The sequence below is a fragment of the Kwoniella shandongensis genome, chromosome 11 (genome assembly GCF_008629635.2).
Source record: "Kwoniella shandongensis chromosome 11, complete sequence".
Taxonomy (NCBI): Eukaryota; Fungi; Basidiomycota; class Tremellomycetes; order Tremellales; family Cryptococcaceae; genus Kwoniella; species Kwoniella shandongensis.
The window spans coordinates 1,016,705-1,039,737 of NC_089297.1; the positions used below are offsets into that span (position 1 = coordinate 1,016,705).

At 48.6% G+C, this 23,033-nt stretch overlaps 12 protein-coding genes across 12 annotated transcripts; 5 read left to right on the forward strand and 7 right to left on the reverse strand.

Moving 5' to 3' along the window:
* Window positions 1-35: 35 nt before the first annotated feature.
* On the forward strand, window positions 36-1,186 carry CI109_106238 (uncharacterized protein; the record flags this gene model as incomplete). Its single annotated transcript, XM_032004998.1, has 5 exons — window positions 36-191; window positions 275-361; window positions 460-660; window positions 720-798; window positions 864-1,186. The coding sequence occupies 5 exons, from the start codon at window positions 36-38 to the stop codon at window positions 1,184-1,186; spliced, it is 846 nt and encodes a 281-aa protein (XP_031860797.1).
* Window positions 1,187-1,419: 233 nt separating this feature from the next.
* On the forward strand, window positions 1,420-2,872 carry CI109_106239 (uncharacterized protein; the record flags this gene model as incomplete). Its single annotated transcript, XM_032004999.2, has 3 exons — window positions 1,420-1,461; window positions 1,624-1,882; window positions 2,010-2,872. The coding sequence occupies 3 exons, from the start codon at window positions 1,420-1,422 to the stop codon at window positions 2,870-2,872; spliced, it is 1,164 nt and encodes a 387-aa protein (XP_031860798.2).
* A 206-nt stretch (window positions 2,873-3,078) lies between these two features.
* CI109_106240 (uncharacterized protein) lies at window positions 3,079-4,671 on the reverse strand (the record flags this gene model as incomplete). The annotated part of the gene is made up of 6 exons (XM_065967803.1): window positions 3,079-3,333; window positions 3,423-3,743; window positions 3,874-4,078; window positions 4,155-4,331; window positions 4,403-4,471; window positions 4,619-4,671. 6 exons carry the CDS (start codon window positions 4,669-4,671, stop codon window positions 3,079-3,081), a joined length of 1,080 nt encoding a protein of 359 aa, XP_065823875.1.
* Window positions 4,672-5,297: 626 nt separating this feature from the next.
* Window positions 5,298-6,383, reverse strand: CI109_106241 (uncharacterized protein; the record flags this gene model as incomplete). The annotated part of the gene is made up of 1 exon (XM_032005001.1): window positions 5,298-6,383. One exon carries the CDS (start codon window positions 6,381-6,383, stop codon window positions 5,298-5,300), a length of 1,086 nt encoding a protein of 361 aa, XP_031860800.1.
* Window positions 6,384-6,429: 46 nt separating this feature from the next.
* On the forward strand, window positions 6,430-8,022 carry CI109_106242 (uncharacterized protein; the record flags this gene model as incomplete). The annotated part of the gene is made up of 2 exons (XM_032005002.2): window positions 6,430-6,435; window positions 6,724-8,022. 2 exons carry the CDS (start codon window positions 6,430-6,432, stop codon window positions 8,020-8,022), a joined length of 1,305 nt encoding a protein of 434 aa, XP_031860801.2.
* Window positions 8,023-8,395: 373 nt separating this feature from the next.
* Window positions 8,396-9,598, forward strand: CI109_106243 (uncharacterized protein; the record flags this gene model as incomplete). Its single annotated transcript, XM_032005003.2, has 1 exon — window positions 8,396-9,598. The coding sequence occupies one exon, from the start codon at window positions 8,396-8,398 to the stop codon at window positions 9,596-9,598; it is 1,203 nt and encodes a 400-aa protein (XP_031860802.2).
* Window positions 9,599-10,068: 470 nt separating this feature from the next.
* CI109_106244 (uncharacterized protein) lies at window positions 10,069-11,160 on the forward strand (the record flags this gene model as incomplete). The annotated part of the gene is made up of 1 exon (XM_032005004.2): window positions 10,069-11,160. The coding sequence occupies one exon, from the start codon at window positions 10,069-10,071 to the stop codon at window positions 11,158-11,160; it is 1,092 nt and encodes a 363-aa protein (XP_031860803.2).
* Window positions 11,161-15,847: 4,687 nt separating this feature from the next.
* CI109_106245 (uncharacterized protein) lies at window positions 15,848-17,305 on the reverse strand (the record flags this gene model as incomplete). Its single annotated transcript, XM_032005005.2, has 2 exons — window positions 15,848-16,916; window positions 17,271-17,305. 2 exons carry the CDS (start codon window positions 17,303-17,305, stop codon window positions 15,848-15,850), a joined length of 1,104 nt encoding a protein of 367 aa, XP_031860804.2.
* An 89-nt stretch (window positions 17,306-17,394) lies between these two features.
* Window positions 17,395-18,834, reverse strand: CI109_106246 (uncharacterized protein; the record flags this gene model as incomplete). Its single annotated transcript, XM_032005006.2, has 7 exons — window positions 17,395-17,522; window positions 17,593-17,819; window positions 17,944-18,013; window positions 18,082-18,180; window positions 18,265-18,377; window positions 18,437-18,471; window positions 18,532-18,834. The coding sequence occupies 7 exons, from the start codon at window positions 18,832-18,834 to the stop codon at window positions 17,395-17,397; spliced, it is 975 nt and encodes a 324-aa protein (XP_031860805.2).
* An 828-nt stretch (window positions 18,835-19,662) lies between these two features.
* On the reverse strand, window positions 19,663-20,446 carry CI109_106247 (uncharacterized protein; the record flags this gene model as incomplete). The annotated part of the gene is made up of 4 exons (XM_032005007.1): window positions 19,663-19,751; window positions 19,817-19,929; window positions 19,992-20,026; window positions 20,129-20,446. The coding sequence occupies 4 exons, from the start codon at window positions 20,444-20,446 to the stop codon at window positions 19,663-19,665; spliced, it is 555 nt and encodes a 184-aa protein (XP_031860806.1).
* Window positions 20,447-21,168: 722 nt separating this feature from the next.
* CI109_106248 (uncharacterized protein) lies at window positions 21,169-22,030 on the reverse strand (the record flags this gene model as incomplete). The annotated part of the gene is made up of 4 exons (XM_032005008.1): window positions 21,169-21,242; window positions 21,317-21,429; window positions 21,534-21,568; window positions 21,713-22,030. 4 exons carry the CDS (start codon window positions 22,028-22,030, stop codon window positions 21,169-21,171), a joined length of 540 nt encoding a protein of 179 aa, XP_031860807.1.
* A 583-nt stretch (window positions 22,031-22,613) lies between these two features.
* CI109_106249 (uncharacterized protein) lies at window positions 22,614-22,952 on the reverse strand (the record flags this gene model as incomplete). Its single annotated transcript, XM_032005009.1, has 1 exon — window positions 22,614-22,952. The coding sequence occupies one exon, from the start codon at window positions 22,950-22,952 to the stop codon at window positions 22,614-22,616; it is 339 nt and encodes a 112-aa protein (XP_031860808.1).
* Between the last annotated feature and the right edge of the window lie 81 nt (window positions 22,953-23,033).

Genomic DNA, 23,033 nt, shown 5'->3' on the forward strand with positions numbered 1-23,033 from the left:
CTTCCCATTGACCTTCTATATGGACCCGTACAACCATGTCAGACCGTAAAGTAGCTCTGATCACGGGATGTTCGGATCCGTCTTCTCTCGGCGCTGCGATGGCTTTGGAGCTGCTTGCGAGAGGATGGAAGGTCTATGCTTCTGCTATCGAGGTGGATAGTATGCAAGATCTAGAAAATGCTGGTTGTTCTGTGAGCTTATGACCCTCATCACGTTCTCTGTAACTCACGACCGCAACCCCGCCCTTTTGCGATACTTCGTTGATTTTTGACAGATTATCCAACTCGACGTTACGAGTAGCGAAGATATCAGAGCCGCATCGGTCCTTGTTGGTGATCGCCTGGACCTACTAATCAACAACGTAAGTAACCCCAGTCTTTTCCAGTCTATCTTGTTGCTTATGCTTTTTGAACTTGGTTTCTCACGATCGATCACTAACCTCCCTTTTTCCAATACCAGGCCGCTGTCGAAGGTCTCGGACCATTGCTCGATACGGACCCTGCACGCCTCCTCGAAATGTATCGAGTGAACGTGTTTGGTCCATTAAACCTCACTCAGGCTTTATCAGAAGCGCTGATCCAGTCAAAAGGATGTGTGGTCAATATCGGCAGTGTCGGAGTGTACGGTCTACCGTTCCATGGAGCGTATGCCAGTAGTAAGGTAAGCTTGTAATTGCAGGAGGTCGAATGGGTTGCTGGTGCTGACACTACATTGCAAAGGCCGCATTTCAGATTCTTAGCGATGTACTTCGCCGCGAGACCGCTCCTTTGGGTCTGCGTGTCATAACAGTCGAGCTCGGTACGTAACTCCGCTTATTCCCTCTCGGCACCCAGCTAAAATACCCGCGTATCGTGTATTCGTAGCAATGGTGTTGACCGCCATGCTACGCGCTGAGAACCCCTTCCCTATCACTCTACCTCCCTCAGAACGATCATCGTCCTTCGCAACTTGGTACACCACCATCGCGCCCCTCTATCGCAAAGATATCGAGAAACGCAGTGTCCAGGCCATGTCCGCCAGGAAAGCGGCGGAACAGATCATCGATGCTGTGGAAAAGAGGGATGGGGGTGGGAAGATTTGGGTAGGGACGATGGCTTGGATTTTCAGATGGGTTTGGCCGGTCTTGTCCACTTGGAGACAGGACAAGATCAACAGCGATTTGTTACATGTTGACTTGCTTAAGTAATGCTGGAGAAGATGTATGTACACGTTATTTCGTGGCGCCTGCAGTACTGTATCGAATGGAAAGACCGAGCGGACGGTCCGACTGCCATTGTTCATCTTTGAGAATGGTTCAAGCCGTTCCATTCGTTCATCGAATCACGCGTCTCCCCTGTTATAATCATTGCTGTGTCATCTATGCACTTGAAAGACCGTTTCGCTCACAACTCATTCTCTATATCCTACATTGAATCATGCATGGTGGTCCGTGCACCTTCCCAAACGAGATCACAAATACACGTCAGCTCCTGATACACTGTACCTGGAGAACGCACCGCCACATATCACCTTCTATTCCGTCCACCTCGTTCCTCTATCTCATCATTCCTCCACTTGTTTAAATCTATACCTTCAAAGTTATTATTTTGACCCACACCAATTATCGTACCTCCGACCGCACAGCAATACTCGATCGTCCCTTTTTCGCGACGTCATCCGATGTCCAACGCAATGAAACCCAACCCTCCACCACTGCCTCGAGAGGTCATGGATTTGATCTTCTCTTTCATCAAGCCCGAAGACGAATTGAAGGTCTTTCGCTCGGTCATGTATTGTTCCAAAGATTGGTATGAGGAGTACAGTGGTCGCTTGTACAAGAAGGCTGTGATCACAGCGGAGAATTGTAAGGAAGTGATGTACGGCTTGAAATGGTCGCTTGAGCGTGAGTGGTGTGGGTTCATCACGTGTACAGTACATCTTCCCCTCCCGCAGAGGGAACTTGCAATGACGGGTGTGATCACTTTGTCCTGTAAATGGCACTGATTGAACTTATGATACAACTCAATTAGGTAGCGAGGAGTCTCCCGCGAAACGAAGTCATGCTCGAAAGGTCGCTCTTCTCAACAAGATCGAAACACTTGTGATCGTCGACCTCCCAGCCGCAAGCAGCGTTGTCGAAGCACTCGGCGTCTCAAAACGAGCAGCTTGGGACGAATCACAACTATATCGCGTCAGTCATCTATTCCGATTGAACCTCGAAAAAGCTCGACACGGCAAGCCCATCTTCTCCAAAGTCGAAAGTCTTTCTCTCGGAAAGGACGTTATGAATGCCATTCTCGAAACACAACGAACTCTTCTCGAAACACAACGAACTCTTCTCGACCTGGCTTTGCGTTCCGGATTCAGCCCCAAGCACCTATGCCTCGAATGGCCTTGGTCAAACTATCGTCCTCTGCTCAATCTGTTCAGCTCATATAGATGGTTCATCCCCAACCAACATCCGGATGAGACTCATCGGCGATATGTCAATCGTTTGGCTCAAGACTGGCAATTAGAAAGTTTGACATGGCACTCCCTACACGCAGATAGGTATAAGCCCATGCGATGGGACAACATCAAGCACATTCGAGTGTTCCACCAGCAAGACACAATTCAGGGTCCTCCCTCTAAGTGGACCACCGACGTTGTCTTTCAGCATGTTCGACACATCTTGTACCAAAACAAATCCGACAACGAAAATCATAAATTTGAGATCTACCTCGACGTTGAGCCCCGTCGACCGATCACTACCGAAGATCTGGTTCAGTACTGCATAGGACTCGATCCAAGGATCGGTCAGATGTCAGAGATATTAGAAACCATGAAGCAGATAGATCTGACGGTGATGCACTACGATGAAGCTTTACCTTGTCACTGTTGTGGCAAGCGTTAAGCTCCATTAGAGTGAGTGACCGAAGGCATCCATGCTCAAAGACTGTCTTGATCAGTGGCTGATCGTCTATCAGGAGTGTTGCCATCGTTTATAGTATTCAAAGTTACGAGATCGATCCTTCTCAAGTCGAGTAAATACATGCATTTGACCATCCGAGCTGTCCGCAGATCGAGTACCGTAGGTCGAGCGACATGCTGCCTGATGGGTCAAAAGAGACACCGATTCGGCTCGTTCATTGCATCTGCGGTGGTCGCCGTTAGCAACCAACATTCTATACCTTGTATGGTGCTTGGACTCACTAAGAACGGTAAGAGATGTTTGGGATACCTATCTCCTACTGCCTTGTTGTTCGCGACAAAGGTGTTGATCTCGTCAAGCTCTTCTGGAGTGAACTTGATGTTCACAGATTCGGTATTGGCTCTCACGCGATCAGGTTTCGTCGATGCAGGAATGGGAAGGGTCTGCGAGCTGAGTCATTAGCGGTGCTCTCCAACAATGCATCACGATCTTGCCATTGTGTTGTGAGACGCTTGAAACTAGATGTACTCACATAGGGTGAAAGCTGAGTTATCCAAGCCAAAGCCAACTGACTAGTCGTCACTCCCTTCTTCTTCGCGATGACGTCCAATCTCTCTACCAACTTTACATTATTCTCAAACGCTTCACCCTGGAACCAAGGGAAACTCTTCAATCTACTATTCTCAGGTAGATCTTCGATCGACTTCCATCTTCCAGCGAGGAAACCGTGTCCGAGGGGGGAGTAGGCGAAGTATGGTATTTGGTTCTTGGTGGACCAATCGAGAACTTTACGGATTGGTTCGTCTTGTGTGAACAGGGAGAGTTCGTTTTCAACAAGGGAGATGGGAGCGACCTGTCAAAAGAGCACACCGTTACAATCAGCGTGGAGTCTTGCCGAGAACAGTCCAATCACCACTACACGGTCGGTCGGTTATTGAAAGGTTGACCCGACATGTCTTGTACATCAACCGGGTGACACTCACCTTGGCAGCTCTCTCCAACGACTCGGCATTGATCTCTCCAGCCCCAATAGCCGTGAAATGTCCTTCTTTCTGCAACGTCACCATATTCTGGAAGACTTTCTCCACTGAGGCATTTGGATCGAGTCGAGCAGGCAGGTAGACATCGATTTTCTTATCGCCCAGAATCTCCTTCAGCTCTTTGAGTTCTCTTCGAACGAAATCGATACTATGCGCATAATGTACATCAGGGCACAAATCCGCCCCAACTTCAATCACAAGTACGAATGGAGCGGCGGACTCACTCTCCACCTTTGGGCAACCAAGCTCCTTGATCATGACATCCTTTGATTACCAACACCACTTTCTCTTTGTACTCTGGATACTTTTTCAAGAACGCAGCGATAAGACGGACATTTGCGTTGTCTGGTCCATAGATTGTTGCAGAGGACCAACAATTCGCACCAGCGTCCACGGCCGCTCTGAAAGGTGGTCAGTGATAACGTATTAAGCGCTGATCGCTAAGAATGAGCTGGGCGATACTGGGACTCACTTCATCGCAGCGAAAGAGACTTCCTGGGAAGGTGGTTGGTCCGCCCATGTCAGTTGCATGAGACCGTACCTGTGTTCAAGGGCGAGTTAGTGATACCCCATTAACATCATGCAGGTCGTCGGGATACGGCACGCTTTTAATCGTCGAGTGTACCACGATCAAGACAGCATGGAGATGGCTTTAGAGCATCAAGAGGGACGATCAACCTCGACATACCCAACACGACCGACATTCTTCCCCGCAATCTTGAGAGTAGGTATGATCGACATGCTGTTCTAAGTGTTTAGTTCGATTGGTGAGTGAGTTTACCCAAGGAAGCTTCGTTGAGGGATATGCATCTTTCGCATCTCATTATATACAAGAGCGTGCCCTCCGATGATATCACGGCAAGATACATACATAACATCAAAACGTCTTATCGTGCTTAATAAGGTTGTTCTATTAATTATCCTAAATTGGAGTCCTGCCAATCTATAAATAAATCTCCGACGGCAATGGAGTTTTCCGCATTCGAAAACAGAAATCAAAGATCTCCGGATTCGATAATGTCATTTCCCGCAAGATGGTTTCGGAGCGCCGCTTGGACGGGATGCGGCTCCGCCAGTTCTTTATATATTATTTGGCATCGATGGATGGATGATGAAGGCAGATACTGGAGCATGGTACCCCTCCAGAGTCGGGGAGTGACGTTACGAGTACCGCGAGTGGAGGATTGAAGATCACTTCCGGATAAGTGGAACGCCAATCGGATCAAGATTATGTCTGACCCCTGACTTGTTAGACTATGTGACCCCGAATACATGGTCCCGGGAGTCATACGACTGGCTACAACGTACTGTACAACGAGAAGTGACCCATTACTACACTAAATATATAACAACAAGAATCCAGTGTCCTACTCAAGCTCCTGACCTTCAAAATTAACTACCGTGATCTTCTGTATGACATCTCCCGAGACTTGATCTACCGCTCTCCGCCGTATTTCAACCTCTACCCTTTCCGCATTACGAGGCATAACGTATTTGACTTTCTCCACTTTCGTTTCACGGTTGCCGTTGCCCTCCATGCATTGCATATGTCGTACTATCCTCCTTGCCATTTCAACTTCGTCGAGATTATCATCGTCACTTGTAGGGTGCAGGACGACCGTATGATTCGGTGGAAAGTGTTCGAGAGAGTATTGTAACGTCAAAATGTCGCAGTAAAGATCATATCGATCCATCATATCGGAATGTATGATGAGATCTGTCAAGCTGTCCTTCCACGAGTTCATGATGACTTGGATCGTCGGGACCACATTTGTTTTCGTTTCGAACCCCCGAATGTCGATAGTCACTTTTCGCGGAGATAGATGATATCCCATGTCGAGGCTCATCGTGTGAAAGAGCTGAAGGTTTTGGAATCCGAGATTACCCCTTCGTAAATCTTGCATATTCGCCAAGGCAGGGACGACACAAGCTGCAAACGATACGCTCTTGACATTCGGAAAGATGACCGGCACGTTGTTATTCGAGTCATTCAAGCCTGTAGAATGATCTTCTCCCGTTCCATCCTCTGCAACCCCATCGTTCTCATTGGCGTTGTCATGATTCTCAAGGATGAAAGTGTCATCCAGCGGATCATACCACGAGTACGCTCCGATATAAGGCGATTTCGAATCCGTAGAAGCTTTCAGAAATCCTAATAACCCATCTATATCCTCAAAGCGGATGTTCTCTGTGTGGCGCAAAGCCTGGCCTTTTCGAGCATGGTATCGAGGTCGAATCGCCTTGAAATGCGGAGAAGTGATATCTTTCAGACCGGAGAAGATGCTGGTCGCATTGAGTTTTGTGATGGTGATATCTGAGTAGATGGAAGGGATGACTTCGTCACAGATCGATTTGCTGAGGTAGAAGCTCTTGAGTGGGAAAAGGAGTTTGAACTGGTCGAGGATGAGTGAGTGGATCTCGGTCGGTAGTGGGTCAAGAATCGAAAGGTTCATCTTGATTTACATATGCTATGATATAGCTCGCTGTAGACCTTCCGCGATGGTGGTATGAGCAAGGAGACGATGAGATGGGAGATGTGCGGGGACGATCATTGACTTGAACTCCCGCTCCATGCTGCTAGCAAGATAAGCACCGTGGGACGAAAATACCCGCCAGCGAGCGGGGAATTACGTAAATCATTGAGCTTACAACCCCTACCACGTGGGTATCTTTCCCCTGTCCACCGGGATTCCGGTCGCCTTTCATTCAACCTCATCCGCATTGACATCCTCATCGTCATCATCACCGACCGTCGGCATTCGAATAGTATACATCTCATTCCTCATTGAACAGTCTCCAGCAGCCTTCGTCACATCTTCCATAATCCCCAAATCCGGCCCTTCCCCTTTACCCGTCATGCGATCCCCTTTCTCTTCCCCTCTAACTCGCTTTCTCTCTGCGCCTACCTCGCCCAACATACAAAACTACAAGCTCCCCGGACGGATCAACACCCTCTCACATCTTCCTAACGAAATCGCCTCCCTCATATTCGAAAATCTTCTACATCTTCATCCCACTCTTGTCGCCCGACTTTCCTCTCAGCATTACTCGCTCGCCATACCGCTTATCTATGCGGACGTAACGATCTCCCGCGCCAATGCGTCCAATGTGTTTGTAGGTATGTGTGCGGACGAAACTACGGAACTACCATATCCATATGGTGGAATCAAGTTTACGAGTCGGAAAGCGAAATGTTTTGCCCATACTCGGATATTGAGATTTGAGGATATATGGTCAGCAGAAGCGTTGGTGATGGCATCGAGGGAGTATCCGAATCAATCAACAGGATATCTTGGAAGTGAAGAAGTCAAAGACAAACTGTTCCCATCTCTCGATGGAATTATATTCGGCTCGTCTCTCATCGAGGCTCTATCGCTCTCACCATCTGACATCGATGCAGCGGAACATAATCGGTGGGAAAGTAAATACTACAAACAGCACTATACGATAGGTCAAAGGGAGTGGAACGACAACCCTCAATACGGTCATCATTATGTGATCAACGGAGAGTTTGAAAGTCTGATCAGCACATTGACCGTCTCGAAACACCTTTGCATTGCGAAATTGCCCACATTTCGACCGACCAACATTTATCGATATTCATATTCAGTCGATACCCTTCGCGAAATGTTCAAGATACCTTCAACAATCCATTTATCCCTACACTCGCATGACGACCAAATCCTTGACTGTACTTTCACAGCATTGCAACATGCCCCGTTGCGTCTGCATATCGTGCCGCCAACGTCGAACTCATCCGGCATCGGCGCCTCCGACCCTGCCGGCGCGGACGATAGGACGAAAGCACCAGACTCCCAGTTCCTGGCTTCGTGGATCTCCCTTATCGTTCAAGAGATGCAAGAATATCTATTCATGGAGCACGGGTCTTCAGATTTTAGATTGCGATTAGATTCCAGGAATACCGGCGGTTTCACACTATGTGTGCAGGACGTCGAAACGGTGAAAAAGATATGGAAAGACTCGGAGAGGAATCGCGGTATGAGTGAAGAGGAGCTGCAAATTTGGGAAAACATATTAGCATTTGAGGAGTTGGACAAGTCGCCAGCTTGTCCAGCATGTGGGACGAAGTGATGTTTAATGCATCTGCACCCTTTGTCATAGTATACTTCGGCGGCGATCACCGCTGAGATGATGCAAGATAAGCGATGATGAGAGAGATGACCGGTCGGTGCCTCATTCTAGTCGGTGGAGGGAGACCATTCACGGTGATCCCATTGTCGCAAGGGTACTCTTCACTGACGCGATGGGATGAGAGGGAGTATATATGCGGAGTAGTGATGTTAGGAGGAGGTTGCACATCGTTTGCGTATATCAAACAGTCCCACTCAGTACATACAGGTCCCTTCTCGCTCGCTCTACGTGCTTCAAGCCACACAGAACAACCGTCGCAAACAGCATCATGTGCATGATCTCCAAGCCCAAGCTCGACTCATCCCTTTCCCCCATGGCCAAGCCGTTCTATCCTGCCTCAGCTGAAGAGATCGTCACCGTACCACGCATCACCGATCTCTCCACCCTCTTCCCCGTCCACGACATCCTACTCGATCTTCTCGCAACGCTCGTTCCTACGAAATACATCCGCCTCTCCTCGTACCACTACAATCGCCTCCTCCCCAAACTGTATCGCCCGATCACACTCTCCCCTAGTCTCTTGTGGGGCTTTACAGGATGTCGATGTTCACAACGTCGTGCCCTGCACGCGCTCTCACATACCACTTCCGTCCAGTTAGACGGTGTTGATGGAATACACCATTTCTTCAGAGCTACACATGCTTACGCACCGTATTTCACACCTCAACCAGTGATATTCCCCAGCATCTCCTCGGTCTCCGTCGCATGGAGTACTTTCACCTCATTCGCACTACGACATTGTCGTAATAACTGGCTTAAGACATTCGGCAGCTCCATCTCTTCCTCATCTTCCTCTAAACGAGGGGGAATCGACCAACTCTCGATAGAGCTGGGCGAATATACAGGCGATATCATGAAAATACTTTTTATGGGAGAAGCGATACAGATCCTCATAAGGGGATTGAAACCGAAATTGTTTGAAATGAAGATTCCGACCGGAGTGGATTTTACGAAATTGGTTATACCCGGATTCCAGTCTGATTTGATGGAGGATCGACCGGAGATGGTAAGGGTGTACTTCCCTGCGAACATCGAGCCTTCTCCTTCTTCTTCGGCATCAATCGAGCAGATCAACGGGTTAAACGACCCCGAGCACGGTGTTACGATTGACCTAGCAGAGGGTGATGCGAAGCTAGAGGAAAGGGACGAGGCGGAGGGCGAAGAACCAGACAAAGCTCAATCCGCACTCGAAGACAAATACGCCATGTTCATCCTTGTCCATCTCGACTTACGCTGTCGTAATCGTCAACTCGACTTTGCCCGCTTAGCAAAACAGGACACCTCCACCGAGGGCGAAGGTGAGGAACATGGACCAGGAATGACGAGGTTGGAGTATGTCTTGCCCAATGCGAAGAGGGTAGGACAAAGAGTCGTGGAGATGGTACTGGAGCAAGAGAGAGATGGGGGACTGTGCTTGGATGAGCATGGGGAATGTTGTAGATTCGTAGAGCTGAGTGCTGAAGCGTCGGAGGGAGAAGGATGGACGTTGAGGGAATGTGCATCGGCGAGGAGATAGATAGCGGGACATAAAACATTTGGGCGGTCGGTCAAGTCTTGCGGAGGGTTTAGGGGGTCAAATCATTGAGGGAGACCAATCTCGCGGTGTCTTGGAAATTGAAATTAGAACGAACACAATGTGTATCTTGAATGAAGAGGAATGTAAACTATGATGAACACGGACATACTACCCGATACCTCGGTTCTTGCAATCGCATCGAATGAGTGACTGAACATTGATCGACTCCCTTGTTAAATGATACCGCAGATCCGGGACGCGTGACATGGCACTTTAGGCATGCTTTATAGTCCGTCAACTTCCACCCTTCTCACCTCCACTTCTTTCGTCCAACCACTGCCTTCATTGTCATCTGTAACTAATCCTTTGGGTCCAACACATCTGATTCACCATTACTGCGCCTGTTCTCTGACCGTATTGTTTGTGTATTGTAGATTATCTCTGGTAAGATCTCGACTTGCCGCTCGTTAATGAACGCTCTACTGATATCATTACCAGCAAACTGTAGCGATATGGGCCACCCCCACGATATGTATAACTTGTTCCGGCTGAACGACGACCATCTTCGGCCCCCCGAAATGTCTCATCCTCCCTTCCCCACCCATTGTATCGACACGAAATGGCTTCTTGTCGCTCTCTCGTTCAGCCGGCTCGCTCCCGTACAATATATGATTCTCCAACATCTCATCTCCCTCACTCCCGTCACATTCCTCCGCGTCAACCAATACTGTTACGACAAACTCATTAGTACTGTGTATCTTTCGATTCGTCTAGGTGGACCGAAAGCGCAGTGCTTTGCATATATCGATAAGCGCAACAAGCGGTCGGTGAAGAGAAGGTTAGCCGCTCTGCGACACACGAAACGGATCGTGTTGGAGGACGAATTGGGAGCAAAGGCGTTCGTGGCGTTTAGTAAAATGTGGAACGAAGCTAAGGTGAAGAATGGGCGTTCGTCCGCACTTGAGAGATGGCTCGCTCCACGACGATTCTTACCCAACGTCACAAAAGTCGATATCAAACCGAAATTGGCTCGGTGGTACCACGAAGAAGAAGGCTATATTCTCAGGTATTTCACAAGATTAGGACTCCTTCCGGCTCTTGCGAAAGACACGTCGATCCGATCAATCCATGTTAATCTAGGCTTTTTCGCCGACATCGATCTCCCGTTGACGCGTGAACTATCAGGTGATATGCGCGTCTTCAAGATAGCCAGACATCTCAACCTTCTTTTAGAAGTCGATTATTTGTCAGATGAACCGATTCACAGAAGCCCCAAACCGCCCGAAGAACAGCATTATCACCACCTCCGACTCGATGGGTACGATCCGAAGATAGCTCCGAAAGGACATATTTTCGATTCGATCGTCCGTAGGTGTAATGGGAGATGGGTGGATCCGATCAATGTATACGTGAACGATCCCGACGGATTTCGAAAGACGATTGACGCCTACGAAAGTGTGGATGAAGGCGGGAAGGCACTGAAACTCAGTGTCAAAGGCAGATCGAGACTGAAAGTGCTGAGTCTGGAAGACTTTGAGGAATTGGACGTCATCGGTAGATGAGGCGGTCATCGTGAGTTCACCTTTCATGCGTGTTTTAGGCGTATCGCTGAGAAACAAGCAAGCCTTAGGCAAGGTATTTTCAACTTGTGATTGTCAGATCAAGAACAAAGCGCATGGGGGAGGAACACTATAACGACCGGGAGGAGCTGAATGGATGGAGGGAAGAAGATCTGTGGGTTGATTGTCTTTAGCTTTCAATGTCTTTTGTGTTGTGTAGAGCAAACGTACACGGTGTCTACTGTACAGTCACCCCCAAAACGATCCGAACGATCTCAAAGTGGCACCTCATTCATGTAACGCTATTTGAGACCGTACACTAGATTACTCGACACTTCACTAACCAAAATGCCTCGAAATTTCGTGGAGAGTTAGACACAGGTCTAAAGAAGATATATATGAAGTTAAAAGTTTGGAAACGAGTTGAGCCACCATCTACAGCTAAAACGGCGGCCCTCCTCTCGTCCATTGTGGCGACTATGTTATTGATTGTTTCCAGATCTATTTTTTCCCAAGCGCTGTGTATTTGAGCCCAAAGACCATCTAGGGTTGTTGCTTGGCGTGGTTCGAGGGCTACGAGGTGCTTGAGGGCTGCCCAAACGTGTTCAATTGGATTGAGATCAGGGGAACCAGAGGGATGGGTAAGTCTTGTGATGTTGAGAGTTTGGCGAGCAACTTTGGCGAGTACACTCTTGTGTGATGGCGCTCCATCTTCCTCAGAGAGTATGTCTTTCTTCTGTAGACCCCTCAGAGAGGCAAGAGCCTCGACTGCAGGGTCTAAAGCGAGGGGTATGACGCACTCAGTGTACTTCTTCCCTCCCAATCCTTCTGCCTTGATTCTTTGTCCTTTGACCACCTTTGAAGGCGCAAGGGGAACACGATAGAGTGGTGATTTGTAGTTGTGACTGATGCTTCCCCACACCATGAGACTCTCTCGACCAGAATGGAAGGTGGGGACGACATGTTGAGGATGAAATGCTTCGCCATTTCGCCGGGTAGTGAGGGGATGGCAAGGGGGTCCTCCTAGCTCAAAGGAAACCAAGCCTCATCTGTCCACAAAACTCGCTCCCAATTCTGGCCTTCATTCTCTATAGCCCACTTGACCCTATTCTCCATCTGCTTTGGTGTTAAGTAGGGCTTCGCTCGTTTTACTCGCCGGTGAAAGCCAATTGATTCAGCAAGGCGATGAATTGTTGAGAGGCTGACATGATATTGGTGGGCTATTCTGGTCCAGGAGGTGTCAGGATCGCAAACAAAGGTGTGGGTGATAGCTCTCTTGTCACGTGCGTTGAGCACTGGTGGTCTGCCAGCTCCTGGTTCGTTGTAGCAGTGGCCACGCTTTCTATAGCGCTTAAGGGTGTCATAGACAGTTGTTTTGCCACAATCGAGTCTTTTTGCTATTTCTCCGTATGTATAACCCATTTCACTCAGGTCTATCATATATCTTCGTTTAGTGGGGGTCGGTGGGACCATGCTGATGTGTTTTGTGCACGGATGCATGCAATATTGATGGAGTTATGCAACAACGAGATCAAGAGGTAATTGAGATGAAAGCGTTGTGCGCGTTATTCAGTGATAAATTGGTGACGTCACGCAACCGTTCGGATTGTTTTGGGGGTGACTGTACAGTATCAGGTTACATGGAGACTGTATGACAAATAGATGTCTCGAAAGTCGAAAAACAAAGGATAGCTCGGGGTCAGAACACATGACTGACTTGTACAAGCATGCTCTCACAGCAAAGCATGCGGACAGGTTCGCTTGCTCTATCACCAGTATTCATATGCACAGATGTCTGTTCACACCACACACCGACATCACCTCCACCTGCCCACAAGACTATGCCAATGAAATCAGAACTAAAGATGTCACAAGGACGAGAGTCCAATCACTCTCTATCAACCTAAGGAATCGTACCCCTTGTATGGCTTTCCTCAAAGAAGACCGTTCCCCCATGGGAATGGAGGATTGAGCCATCAACCTGTGGCTGGCTGGCAAAGTTCTGTACCAAGCGCTGATGAGGTGTGAGCTTGCTCTCTTGGTCCATCTCACTCCTCTCAGGGGCATATTCATCCCAAATGCCATTCTCCTCTGTCACAGAGCTTGATGGATCCCCATGTGAGCTTGTGCTTGGGCCAAGGCTGCCATCTACAAAGCTCCAGAGACACTTGGTGCACCGCTCCGTGCACCGGCCACACCTGTCAAAGTGAGTTTCAAGACATCAAAATCAGTATTGAAAATCATACACCAGATGACACAGTGTTGATAGGATGTCATCAAGGTGGAACCAAAACAATTGTTCAGCTACTCACGTTGGACGAACTTTATCACATTGGCTATTGTGTAGGTAGCATGAGTTGCATTTGGTCCCACGGTATCGACTGTTTGGTGTCGCTGTCGACTTGTCGTTGGATCCCTGGGTGGTGGACTTTTTGGAAGAAGATTCTGAACGCTTTGTTGGCATGTTGTCAGTGATGTATTTGTGAACAAAAAAGTATGGAATGAAGTATATCGACTTGAAATTGAGAATGTGGAACTTGGTTTCTTCTTGCAAGAGCTTGAATAGTTAAGGATGAGAGAAATAATTGTAATACCCTCCTTGCCTTATGTATATGTCTTCCTTTGTTATTATCTTTGCCCCTATGGACTTTGGGATGCCTTTCAACTACAGCCAAGAAGGCCCGCACTTGCCCATTGTTAGTCTCTAACACATCAAAGTAATGCTCTCATACAATCAAAAGGATCAATTCCAATTATGTGGGGGAGGAGTAGTGAAGGGAAGTAATCGACATCTTTTGTTTCAATCTCCATTGAGGCTATTTTTGTCATTGAGGTGATGGTGTCGTATTATGCATGATGCAAGGTATGGCACAAGGGAAAATATCTAATCCTGTGGAAAAGGACCTTTGTCATGGCAGAGATGGTAGTAGGAACAAGTAGGGCGATCTGGTCTGCAATACTGGTCACCGGGTGTTGGATGAAAATACCATTCCGAGTTTGTGGAACAACTGTAAGTGCAATCCTTGCTTGGATGCTTGCACCTCTGACATCTGGTAAGGTGTAATAATGTCTAGCCAGTGGCCAAAGACGTGAGGCTAAACGGCATATCTGCATCGACTCTAGCTCAAGCTCTGATAACATCAATCACTCCTCAGCTATACTAGGCATATGATTTGGCATCACTTTGTAACTCGCCCTCAAGGTTGACAATCCCTTTCATTGCTCTCAGGAAAGTACACAGAGCTGCTCTGATGGTCTGAATTGGCAGTCTGGCCGTCACGTTGGGGGGTTGCATAGTACTGATTTAGAATGTCCTGAGTGGTGACAGAGCGTCCTGCAGGCATGGTTTCTGTGTTGACAGAACTTCCCAGATTGGAATTTGAGGAAGAGTGGTTGAGGGTTGCGCCACTGATATAGCTGCAAGACACATTTGCTCTCTCGCACCTCCGACATCCGCTAGAGCAGAAATAAATGCACAGTCAGTGTCATCTATACACAGCTGTACTAGACAGCCCATGATCTGGTGCCCGTAGACGGAATTTGAACAGAGCCACCTAAACTCACCGCTTGTCTCGAGTGCAGCTCTTCTTGAGACTAGCACAGCGTTCGCAAGGTTTTCCTTTGGGTGGCATGGTATGAGTTTCGTTGTTGTCGGAGTCCAGTGGTGTGTGATCGTTTGTGATGAAGATAGTCCGTAAAATTGCAAGTCAAATATCGTCTCGGGGAGCTTGCATAATTGAGGATGAACAAAGAAACCGTTCTACCATCGTCGCCTTAAGTATGTTCACTGAAGACAATTGACCTCGTCTTTACCCCCGCGGAGTGTAAAAAATTCAACTACAGCCACAAAGGTTATCACGCACCCCTTATCAGCATCGAACCCATATGATGAGCAAATAAGAGGACGGGTCCGCGCAGAATGGATCAGCACAAAAGGAAGACCCTCGACCATCTCCATCCCTCTCTCTCTCACAGAGCAAAGCCGAGGCTATGGACGTCATTGGGACGATGTCGTGATTGGTGTCATCTACGACAAAGGGGACAGGGATGAAAGGTATGCCAGAAGGCTGCGCAATGGTATGTTGCATGTCTCGCCTGTCAATCCACCAGTGGGCATGGCGTGGCACTCCAGGGACAAAGGGCAAGACTGGTCACAAACGATAGATGAATCCGGATAGGGCCGGGTAGTTGTGAGAATCGGACGCGAAAGCTCCATCCCCATTCTCTCTATTGTGAAATCGCGGGAGATAGATAGCGAAACGAAAGTGAGCTCTATATCAGCGTCTCTTGATGTTAAGAAGGGGGATCCAGTGTGAATAATACTCGTTCACCTTGCCTAGACTTCGTTTCTCTTCTTCCATTCGGCCCCCGTCAACTCTTCCACCATGTATCTCGACCTGAAATCGCACATTGGAATGCCCGAGTACAGTAGGCTTGTGGTACCACTGCGGCAGTCACGCCTTGAGGCGACCGAAGCTCAAGGTTCGATTGATTGATTCGACGTCTTGAGAAGCAACTCTAGGTGTATGATGTGCGTTGCAACCACAATATGTGGAATAGATTTTCGCTGTTGACTTCTATTTGTCCGCTGCATGGAATTCGACATCCACACAATCATCAGTATCTAGCTTTACGTTACAACGGGCGTACATACAACATATGCTCGCTATAAAGCTACGAGGCTTTGTACTTATGTGACACAGAGGCAAATCGCTTCCTTTCCTATCGCTCCTATCTCATAATCCCTTCGGAGACGGATCATCTCTCCTTCCGTCATCTCGCCATTCTCGTACATCTTTTCCAACTCCAGTTCTATATCGTCGACTCGATTTGACACAAACAACACTTTATGTCCCTGTTCCGGTCCTACTTGGCGACGAGCTGTTCTCAAAATACTTAAGGCGGCTTTTCTCAGGTCGTTTTCGTATTTCCCGGTATCGAGCCTGGTGTCGAAGGCGAAGATAACCCGAAAGTTGGGTGATCGGTATAAGTCTAGGATAGGATCGATGTCGAACTCTCCCACTTCACTCTTTGCCAGGAGGGTAAGACCCTGTCCACGTATCGCTCTCGTCAGATCCACGATAGCACTTTGTACTTGCGCGTGCGTCGGACCATTATCGAATTCGGAGTCGGGCTGGACTAGTCTTCCATAATCGACCATGATCGTCTCGACCGATATCGTCGACATATGATATCCCAAAATATAGCTCAAAGTCTTCGCAAACGAATTCAAAGCGACCGGTACTCTCCTCCTCCTCACAACCTCAACAAGAGGGACGACCGCCTCCCATCCAAAATGTACATGTCTTATACTCGGAAAGATGGGCGTATGTCGACTTGGCGTCACTTTACAATGGGTATGGAAGATCTGAAGACTTGAAAGATCTTCGAATTTGAGCGATTCGACCAGTGCGAGAGCTCGATTCTTACGCGTATTGGGAAAACGGGTGTTGAAGCCGTGGAAGAATTGTTCGGCGTTGTGCGAGTTTAGCGTCACGCTCTGATAGACAGATGGGAGGACGAGGTTGTAGAATGTTGAGTTGAGGGGGAGTAGAGTGGATGGGGAGATACGTTTGAGATGATGGAAGATGAGGTGGTGAACTTCGGCCAGTGGGGCGAGTGATGTCAGGTCGAAGATCGTACGAGACGAGGTCATCTCGTCGACAGAGGATGCTATACGCTTGCGTCGGGATATCGAGAGATCATCCAAATCCCACAGATTGTTTTTGGCTAGGATGGTAGATTGGTTATTCTGGAGACTGCAGCATGACCAATGCAAAATGTCTTGGACGTGAGGGATGACATCAAACGTTTAGTTGACAGCATTGGTCGCGATCACGTGTCAGTTAAGTCGCGTCTCGGAACCTCCGAGCAAGTTGGGTTCAAGCGAATGGGAGGATTATCGAGAAGAGGCGAGCACGGGGATCTCGCGAGGAAGCGGGGTGTGACGAAGGTGATTCGTCGAAAACTAATGCTTTAGTTTGACCGAGGCACCTGACTGCATTCTCGATCTGGGCCGACGATATCAAGCGTCCACTATTGTTCAGATACGTCTGATCTTCCGCCAAGGTCCACACAACGACGCCACACTAGTATTTACACAAAGTACATACTTGACAACGCTCAATATAGTCCGTCCACCAGCCATTTGGCAATTATAGTCTGATTGCAATGTCCGTCGATTGTCCGTTTGTCGCAGAGTAGGTTCAATGGCTCCAACACTGATTACTTCTCAAACTAAGCTAGTTGGAAGAACACTTGTTGATTGTTGTTCGGGAAACACTCCCAGAGTTGTAGATCCCTGTAAGTGCGATAAGGTTCCCCTGCCGCTCCTTTCGAACCAAGTTCTTCATCAAGGCAGAGATCTGAAATCCAAACTACATCAGTTTCCTCACTCTGATTCTGACCATTTGAAGTCAGAGTTACTGTACCCACTTCTTCCTTCGAGGTTCAATGTCTGACCATCAAAATTCCAGAGATGGAACGATCTTGGGAAAGCGCAACTTTGTAATGTGATCCTCGTTCCTAGGTCCGGACTCGCTCCGACATCAAGACACAAGTCTGTGAAGGAATGGAGAGGTACAGCCCTTGCGTTGACCGGGTTAGGAAGGTCGAAGAGTTGGTATTGCGCGTAAGGGGAGTCATTGGCGAAGCAGTACGCGCTTGAGATAGAGATCAGTATTGCAGTCAATGTGGTACGTATATGCAAGACATTCTATGTATAGACGGATGTCGACTTGACACCTGCCAGGGGAGTGTCGCTTGAAACGATGTCGCAACACTTACATGTCAACACGACTTCCCACGACGGCATTGGCACCATCCACTGTAACGCAAAGATCCGGTCGGGCAAACGCTATACGACCGCTGAGTAAGCACGCAACTTTCTCCCACATTGGAAAGAGTTCAACGCCTCGTACTCACGATGGAGACGACGACCGCCATTGGGAGGATCATCATACACCGTCCCGAATGGCGGGTCGAAAACCGGTGGTTCAGGGGTAGGAGTTTGTACCGTCCAGACTGCCGACACAATCTTCACATCAGTAGTGCAAGCCTGTGTACATCCGACACGGGAAAGATATTGTTAGACTGTTTGATGCTTACTCTGGTTGGTGTTGCCGGTCGTACACTGATAAGTCTGTGGTCCGTCATCACCTTGATCAAGACACTGATTTCCACCGGTAATTGCAATTCGATCGTCGTTTGTCAAGTACCACCTAGACCGAACAAATCAGTCAAATCAGGAGTCAAACTGCCAGATAAGAGATGCTCTCACGTTTGCTGGAACAGGCCAGGGTACGATGTCCAGATCTGCACAAGAAGCGTCAGCACCTTGCACTTGTCACACACCGTGTCGAGCACCAGACCCACCTTCAATTTCTCATTGTTTGTCCTCCCATCTCCCGCATCCAACGCATAATTCGTCCCGCTGATCAAAACACTTCCGCTCCCAGGCGAGATATCCCAGCTTCGCGCTTGAGAACAATCGATCGTACCGACCGGTACCCCGTCAGCTAGTACTCGACCGATTGGCGATAGGCATTGGCCAGTACGGAATGACTTGAGCTTGACCGAGGTGTATCTCTTGGAAAGGGAAGTGGGGGCTGCGAGGGCATATTGCAAAGAGGAGATGAGTAGAACTATGTAGGTGAAAAAGACGTTCATCTTGATCATGGATGGAAAGGTGTAATCGTTGATACTGTACAAATATAAAACTCGGCAGGACGAGTGCATCAAGCGGACCACTGCATCTTTATACATACTTTTGATGCAAGCTATCCTATTGAGCCCACTCGCTCTCGCAATGAAGTATAGGTCGTTGAACAGCTCACCTGACCATCTTGCATAGACGTTGTTTCTCAACTCATCTAATCGTACTCACTCCAGCACCGCTTTATCACTTGAAGAGGTACCAATTGTGGAATGGTGCCTCGATCAGAGAGTCAGTCATCTCGAAGTTTAGTCGGTTTTGGCTTTTCGTTCCTGCTTACTGTAGGTCCTACGAGGCAGGCACTGGAACAGGTAAAATACCAGGACATATGCGATGTATTCGCGTTCGAGATATGCATACTCGTCTGGAGAGGATACGTGAGCCGTATTACACCACGTTCCAGATTGATTCTAAATCTGATTGAAACCCGTGATGCCTTCGCTACGCCATCCAGTGATCCAGAGGACAAGGCACCAGATAAACTCTCGGCCATGTTGTCACATCAAATGCCCCGGTCCCTCCTGTACCAAAGGGCTCTGACCGTGTCGTAAGGCGATGCAACTTGTGCAGCGATGCCTGTACCGACTTGCTTATCCGGTGTCGCGAGGAATACATCTTTACCAAGTGAAACTGATAGTACAACAACAACATGTACTGCATTGTCCGCTACGAATGTCCAATATAATCTGTGCCAACTGATGTCCATGCAACCACTTCTCGGCGCAGCCCTCATGTCCTACTCCTCACCGTAGAGTTGAGACTCGTTCAGCATGTTAACCCCTCCTACCATCTTAATCACCGTTGGCTGGCTGTGTGGTGGCCGGACTAGGGAGTGGTACAGGGGTAGCTCCCGCGTCGCCCTCGTGAAGAACATACCAGACTGCGATTACGATGTCAAATCAGCATAGCCCTCGAGCTTGAGATATATGTTGAGAGATGACTCACCCTGATTGGTGTTGCCGGTAGTACATTGGTATGTCTGAGGACCATCGTAGTCTTCGTCTAAGCATTGATTGCCGCCAGTGATGGCGATACGGTCATCGTCGGTGAGGTACCACCTACAGGGGAGTTCATTAGTCTTTGAATATCAAATACACAGCCGAGCGAAGAATACACTCACGTCTGCTGGAAGAGACCTGGGTACGATTGCCAGACCTATGTGGAAGGATGTCAGCTCCTTCTTTTCTTTCAAGATCTCCGGATATCGGTAGACTTGGCGGATTTGCCTCAGAGCACGAAATGAAGATGTTGACTCACCTTGACCTTCTCGTTGTTATCCCAACCTGTCCCTGCATCAAGGGCAAAATTCGTCCCGGACAGAATCACACTTCCACTTCCAGGACTGATATCCCATGTCCTAGCATAAGCACAATCGACAGTTCCTACAGGTGTCCCATTCTCGATGATGGGAATCGAGTTTCCCCTTGCTCGACCGAGGGGTTGGAGACATAGACCGTTACGATACGATTGGATCTTGACGCCTGTGTAGCGTTTGGAAATTGTTTGCGTTGCAGGAACGGGGGAGGACAGGGCGATTGAGGAAAGCGAGAGTAGAGCGATGAGTGTGGAGAGCATGATGTGTGTTGGCTGACTATATGTGTTTCGCGAATGGGAAGTTGATGAGTTGTTGCTTTGTGAATGATGAAGAGAAATGGTGATTGTCAGCTCGCTTCGGTCCCTTATATATCGTTGGAACAGGAGTCCAACATGCTATAGACACACACAAGCTCGGCGATCTTGTTGATGTGCACAGCTTTGACGCCTCGCAAGTCGACGATCTGTATGCCAAAGGCCTCGTTGAGCAATTCAATACGAAGCACGGGCAAGCGGTCACACAGCACTCGAACGACACGCATGGGCGAATATACGATACAGTACACGTGAGTCTCGACAGAAGCATAGCCTGCTTGCTGTACAAGGTCCAACATCAGACATTATGCGTCTGTAGGCAGTGCAGCGGTGATATGTATCGTCGATACCTATTTGTAGTGGTCATCTGATAAGGTGAACGTATCCCATTGCAGACTGCAGTACCAGATCTAGGCACGGCTGCGTGTCCAGAATAAATCTCCGTGAGGCGATCCGCAGCAAGACCCCGATTTCCCCGAATACAAAAGGCGGGGTATCGACACGCAGCAGGTGAGGATGACATGCATAAAGGCGACTAGCAGTAACACTATCGACTTTTTCCTTACGAACTTCTCTGATCATACAAACCTGTGCGACAATCCAGACTGGTCCATCATCTTCGACGTCTCCTTCATTCGTCTTGGCCTTTGGTCGGCTACACAATAGACTTAGGCGGTGCCACCGGCGATCGTAGCGTCCTGGGCAGCGATACCCTGGGCAAGATCATCGACGATGTACCAAACTGCAACACATCAACTCCAGCTTCGGCGTGACAATGACAAGAAACACAGCACGAGTACGAGTACTCTTACTCACTTTGGTTGGTATTGCCCGTCGTGCATTGATAGGTTTGAGGACCGTTGTCCCCTTCATCAAGACACTGATTGCCGCCTGTTATGGCAATTCGATTATCGTCGGTCAGGTACCACCTGTGCAAATGAGATACAGATCAGCGCACATACACGATGCGTCTACGAAACAAGCCAGTCTTGGCGTTCGTATGAGGCTTCGTCTGCGATTGAATGCAGCTTACGTCTGTTGGAAGAGTCCGGGATACGAAGTCCAAAGCTGTCACACTTGGCACGTCAGTACGCTCCACGAGGTGATCAACACACCCTCTACACAGCCCAGTCACGAATGCGTAGAACACAATCACGACCCTAGGCGCGATAGTGACACTAGCAAGCTGGAAGGGGTAGGTACAGTACGCACCTTGACAATCTCGTTGTTCTCCGTGCCCAGCCCTGCATCCAAGGCCAACGTCGTCCCAGTAAGTATGACACTTCCGCTTCCAGGGTTGATATCCCAATAAGCACCAATATCGCAATCTGTCGAATTGACTTGAGTACCATCGCCCCATCTGACTCCCACAGGTCGGAGACAGAGACCCGAGCGATTGGATTGTATCTTTACGCCGGTGTAGCGTTTCGTAAGTGGGTGGACGGCGTTCATGGGTGAGGTCGGTGCGGCTTGTGAGAGAGTGAGGACGAAGAGTGTGCCTAGGAGAATTGAGAAGAGCTTGACGAGCATTGCAGATGATAGAACTTTCGTAACCGGTCGTATCTTGGACGTGATGACGTTTTCAATCAGGAAGTAAACAAGGACTTGAAAAGTTGTTCAGAAGGTCAACCCACGAGAGGGAACGGCAATACAGTGGGAGACTTATATACTCCCGATTGGGGCTCATTAGAGATCGTCGTCGATACATTGTGTATGTATAACACCAAGGACGCACCGCCTTGTCCAAATCAGCTGACCCGACGATCTATCCTTTTGTATACAGTATTCGGAGATTCGAGGCAGAGACACTGATCGCCGCCCTGTGAAAAAAGCGGCCTGCTATTGCAATAAACCTTTAGTCGAGTGGTGTTTCTTTGTTTATCTCTTACAAGACTGGAATATTGTAAGATTCGGGTGAGGATACTTACATTCGAACGATGCATGGAGCCAGCAGGCTTGTCGCAATCGCAAGGCACGGCCTTTCTCTTTATCCTTGCAATGACATCCTTTAGATACCTTCAATCATATTCCATAGTCACAGTGGCGATACGCAATCATGTAAACCTCTTCTCATCATCGCTCAAGAACACATCAATTTGGGTTTCCTTCCTGACTAGTCTTCATCCTCTTCGTCCCCATCTTCCCCCTCCTCGTCCTCTTCCCCCTCTTCCTCTGTGAACCCCTCCTCTTCCGACTCATAGCTTTGGTAACAAGAATCCATATGACGGCGCCTCTCCCGCTCACGCATGTCCCTTCTATACCCCCCATCCAGCTCACTGTCATAAGTTTCGTCGCTGTCCAAAGTCGAGTAATCATCGTCTTCATAGTCCCCTTCAGATCCTGGCTCGGGCGAAGATTCGTGCTCGTCGAATAGGGATGCTAGCAAGAGGTCCAGCTGGGTGTTGGAGGTCTGTTCGGCTGTGCTACCCTCAGCCGACCCGGGAGAAGACATCTTGCTGGATTGTATCTGCTCATTCCGAATAGGGTCCCGATCCGCGAGCCGCTTAGCCCGGACCTGTAGATGGCCAAAGCG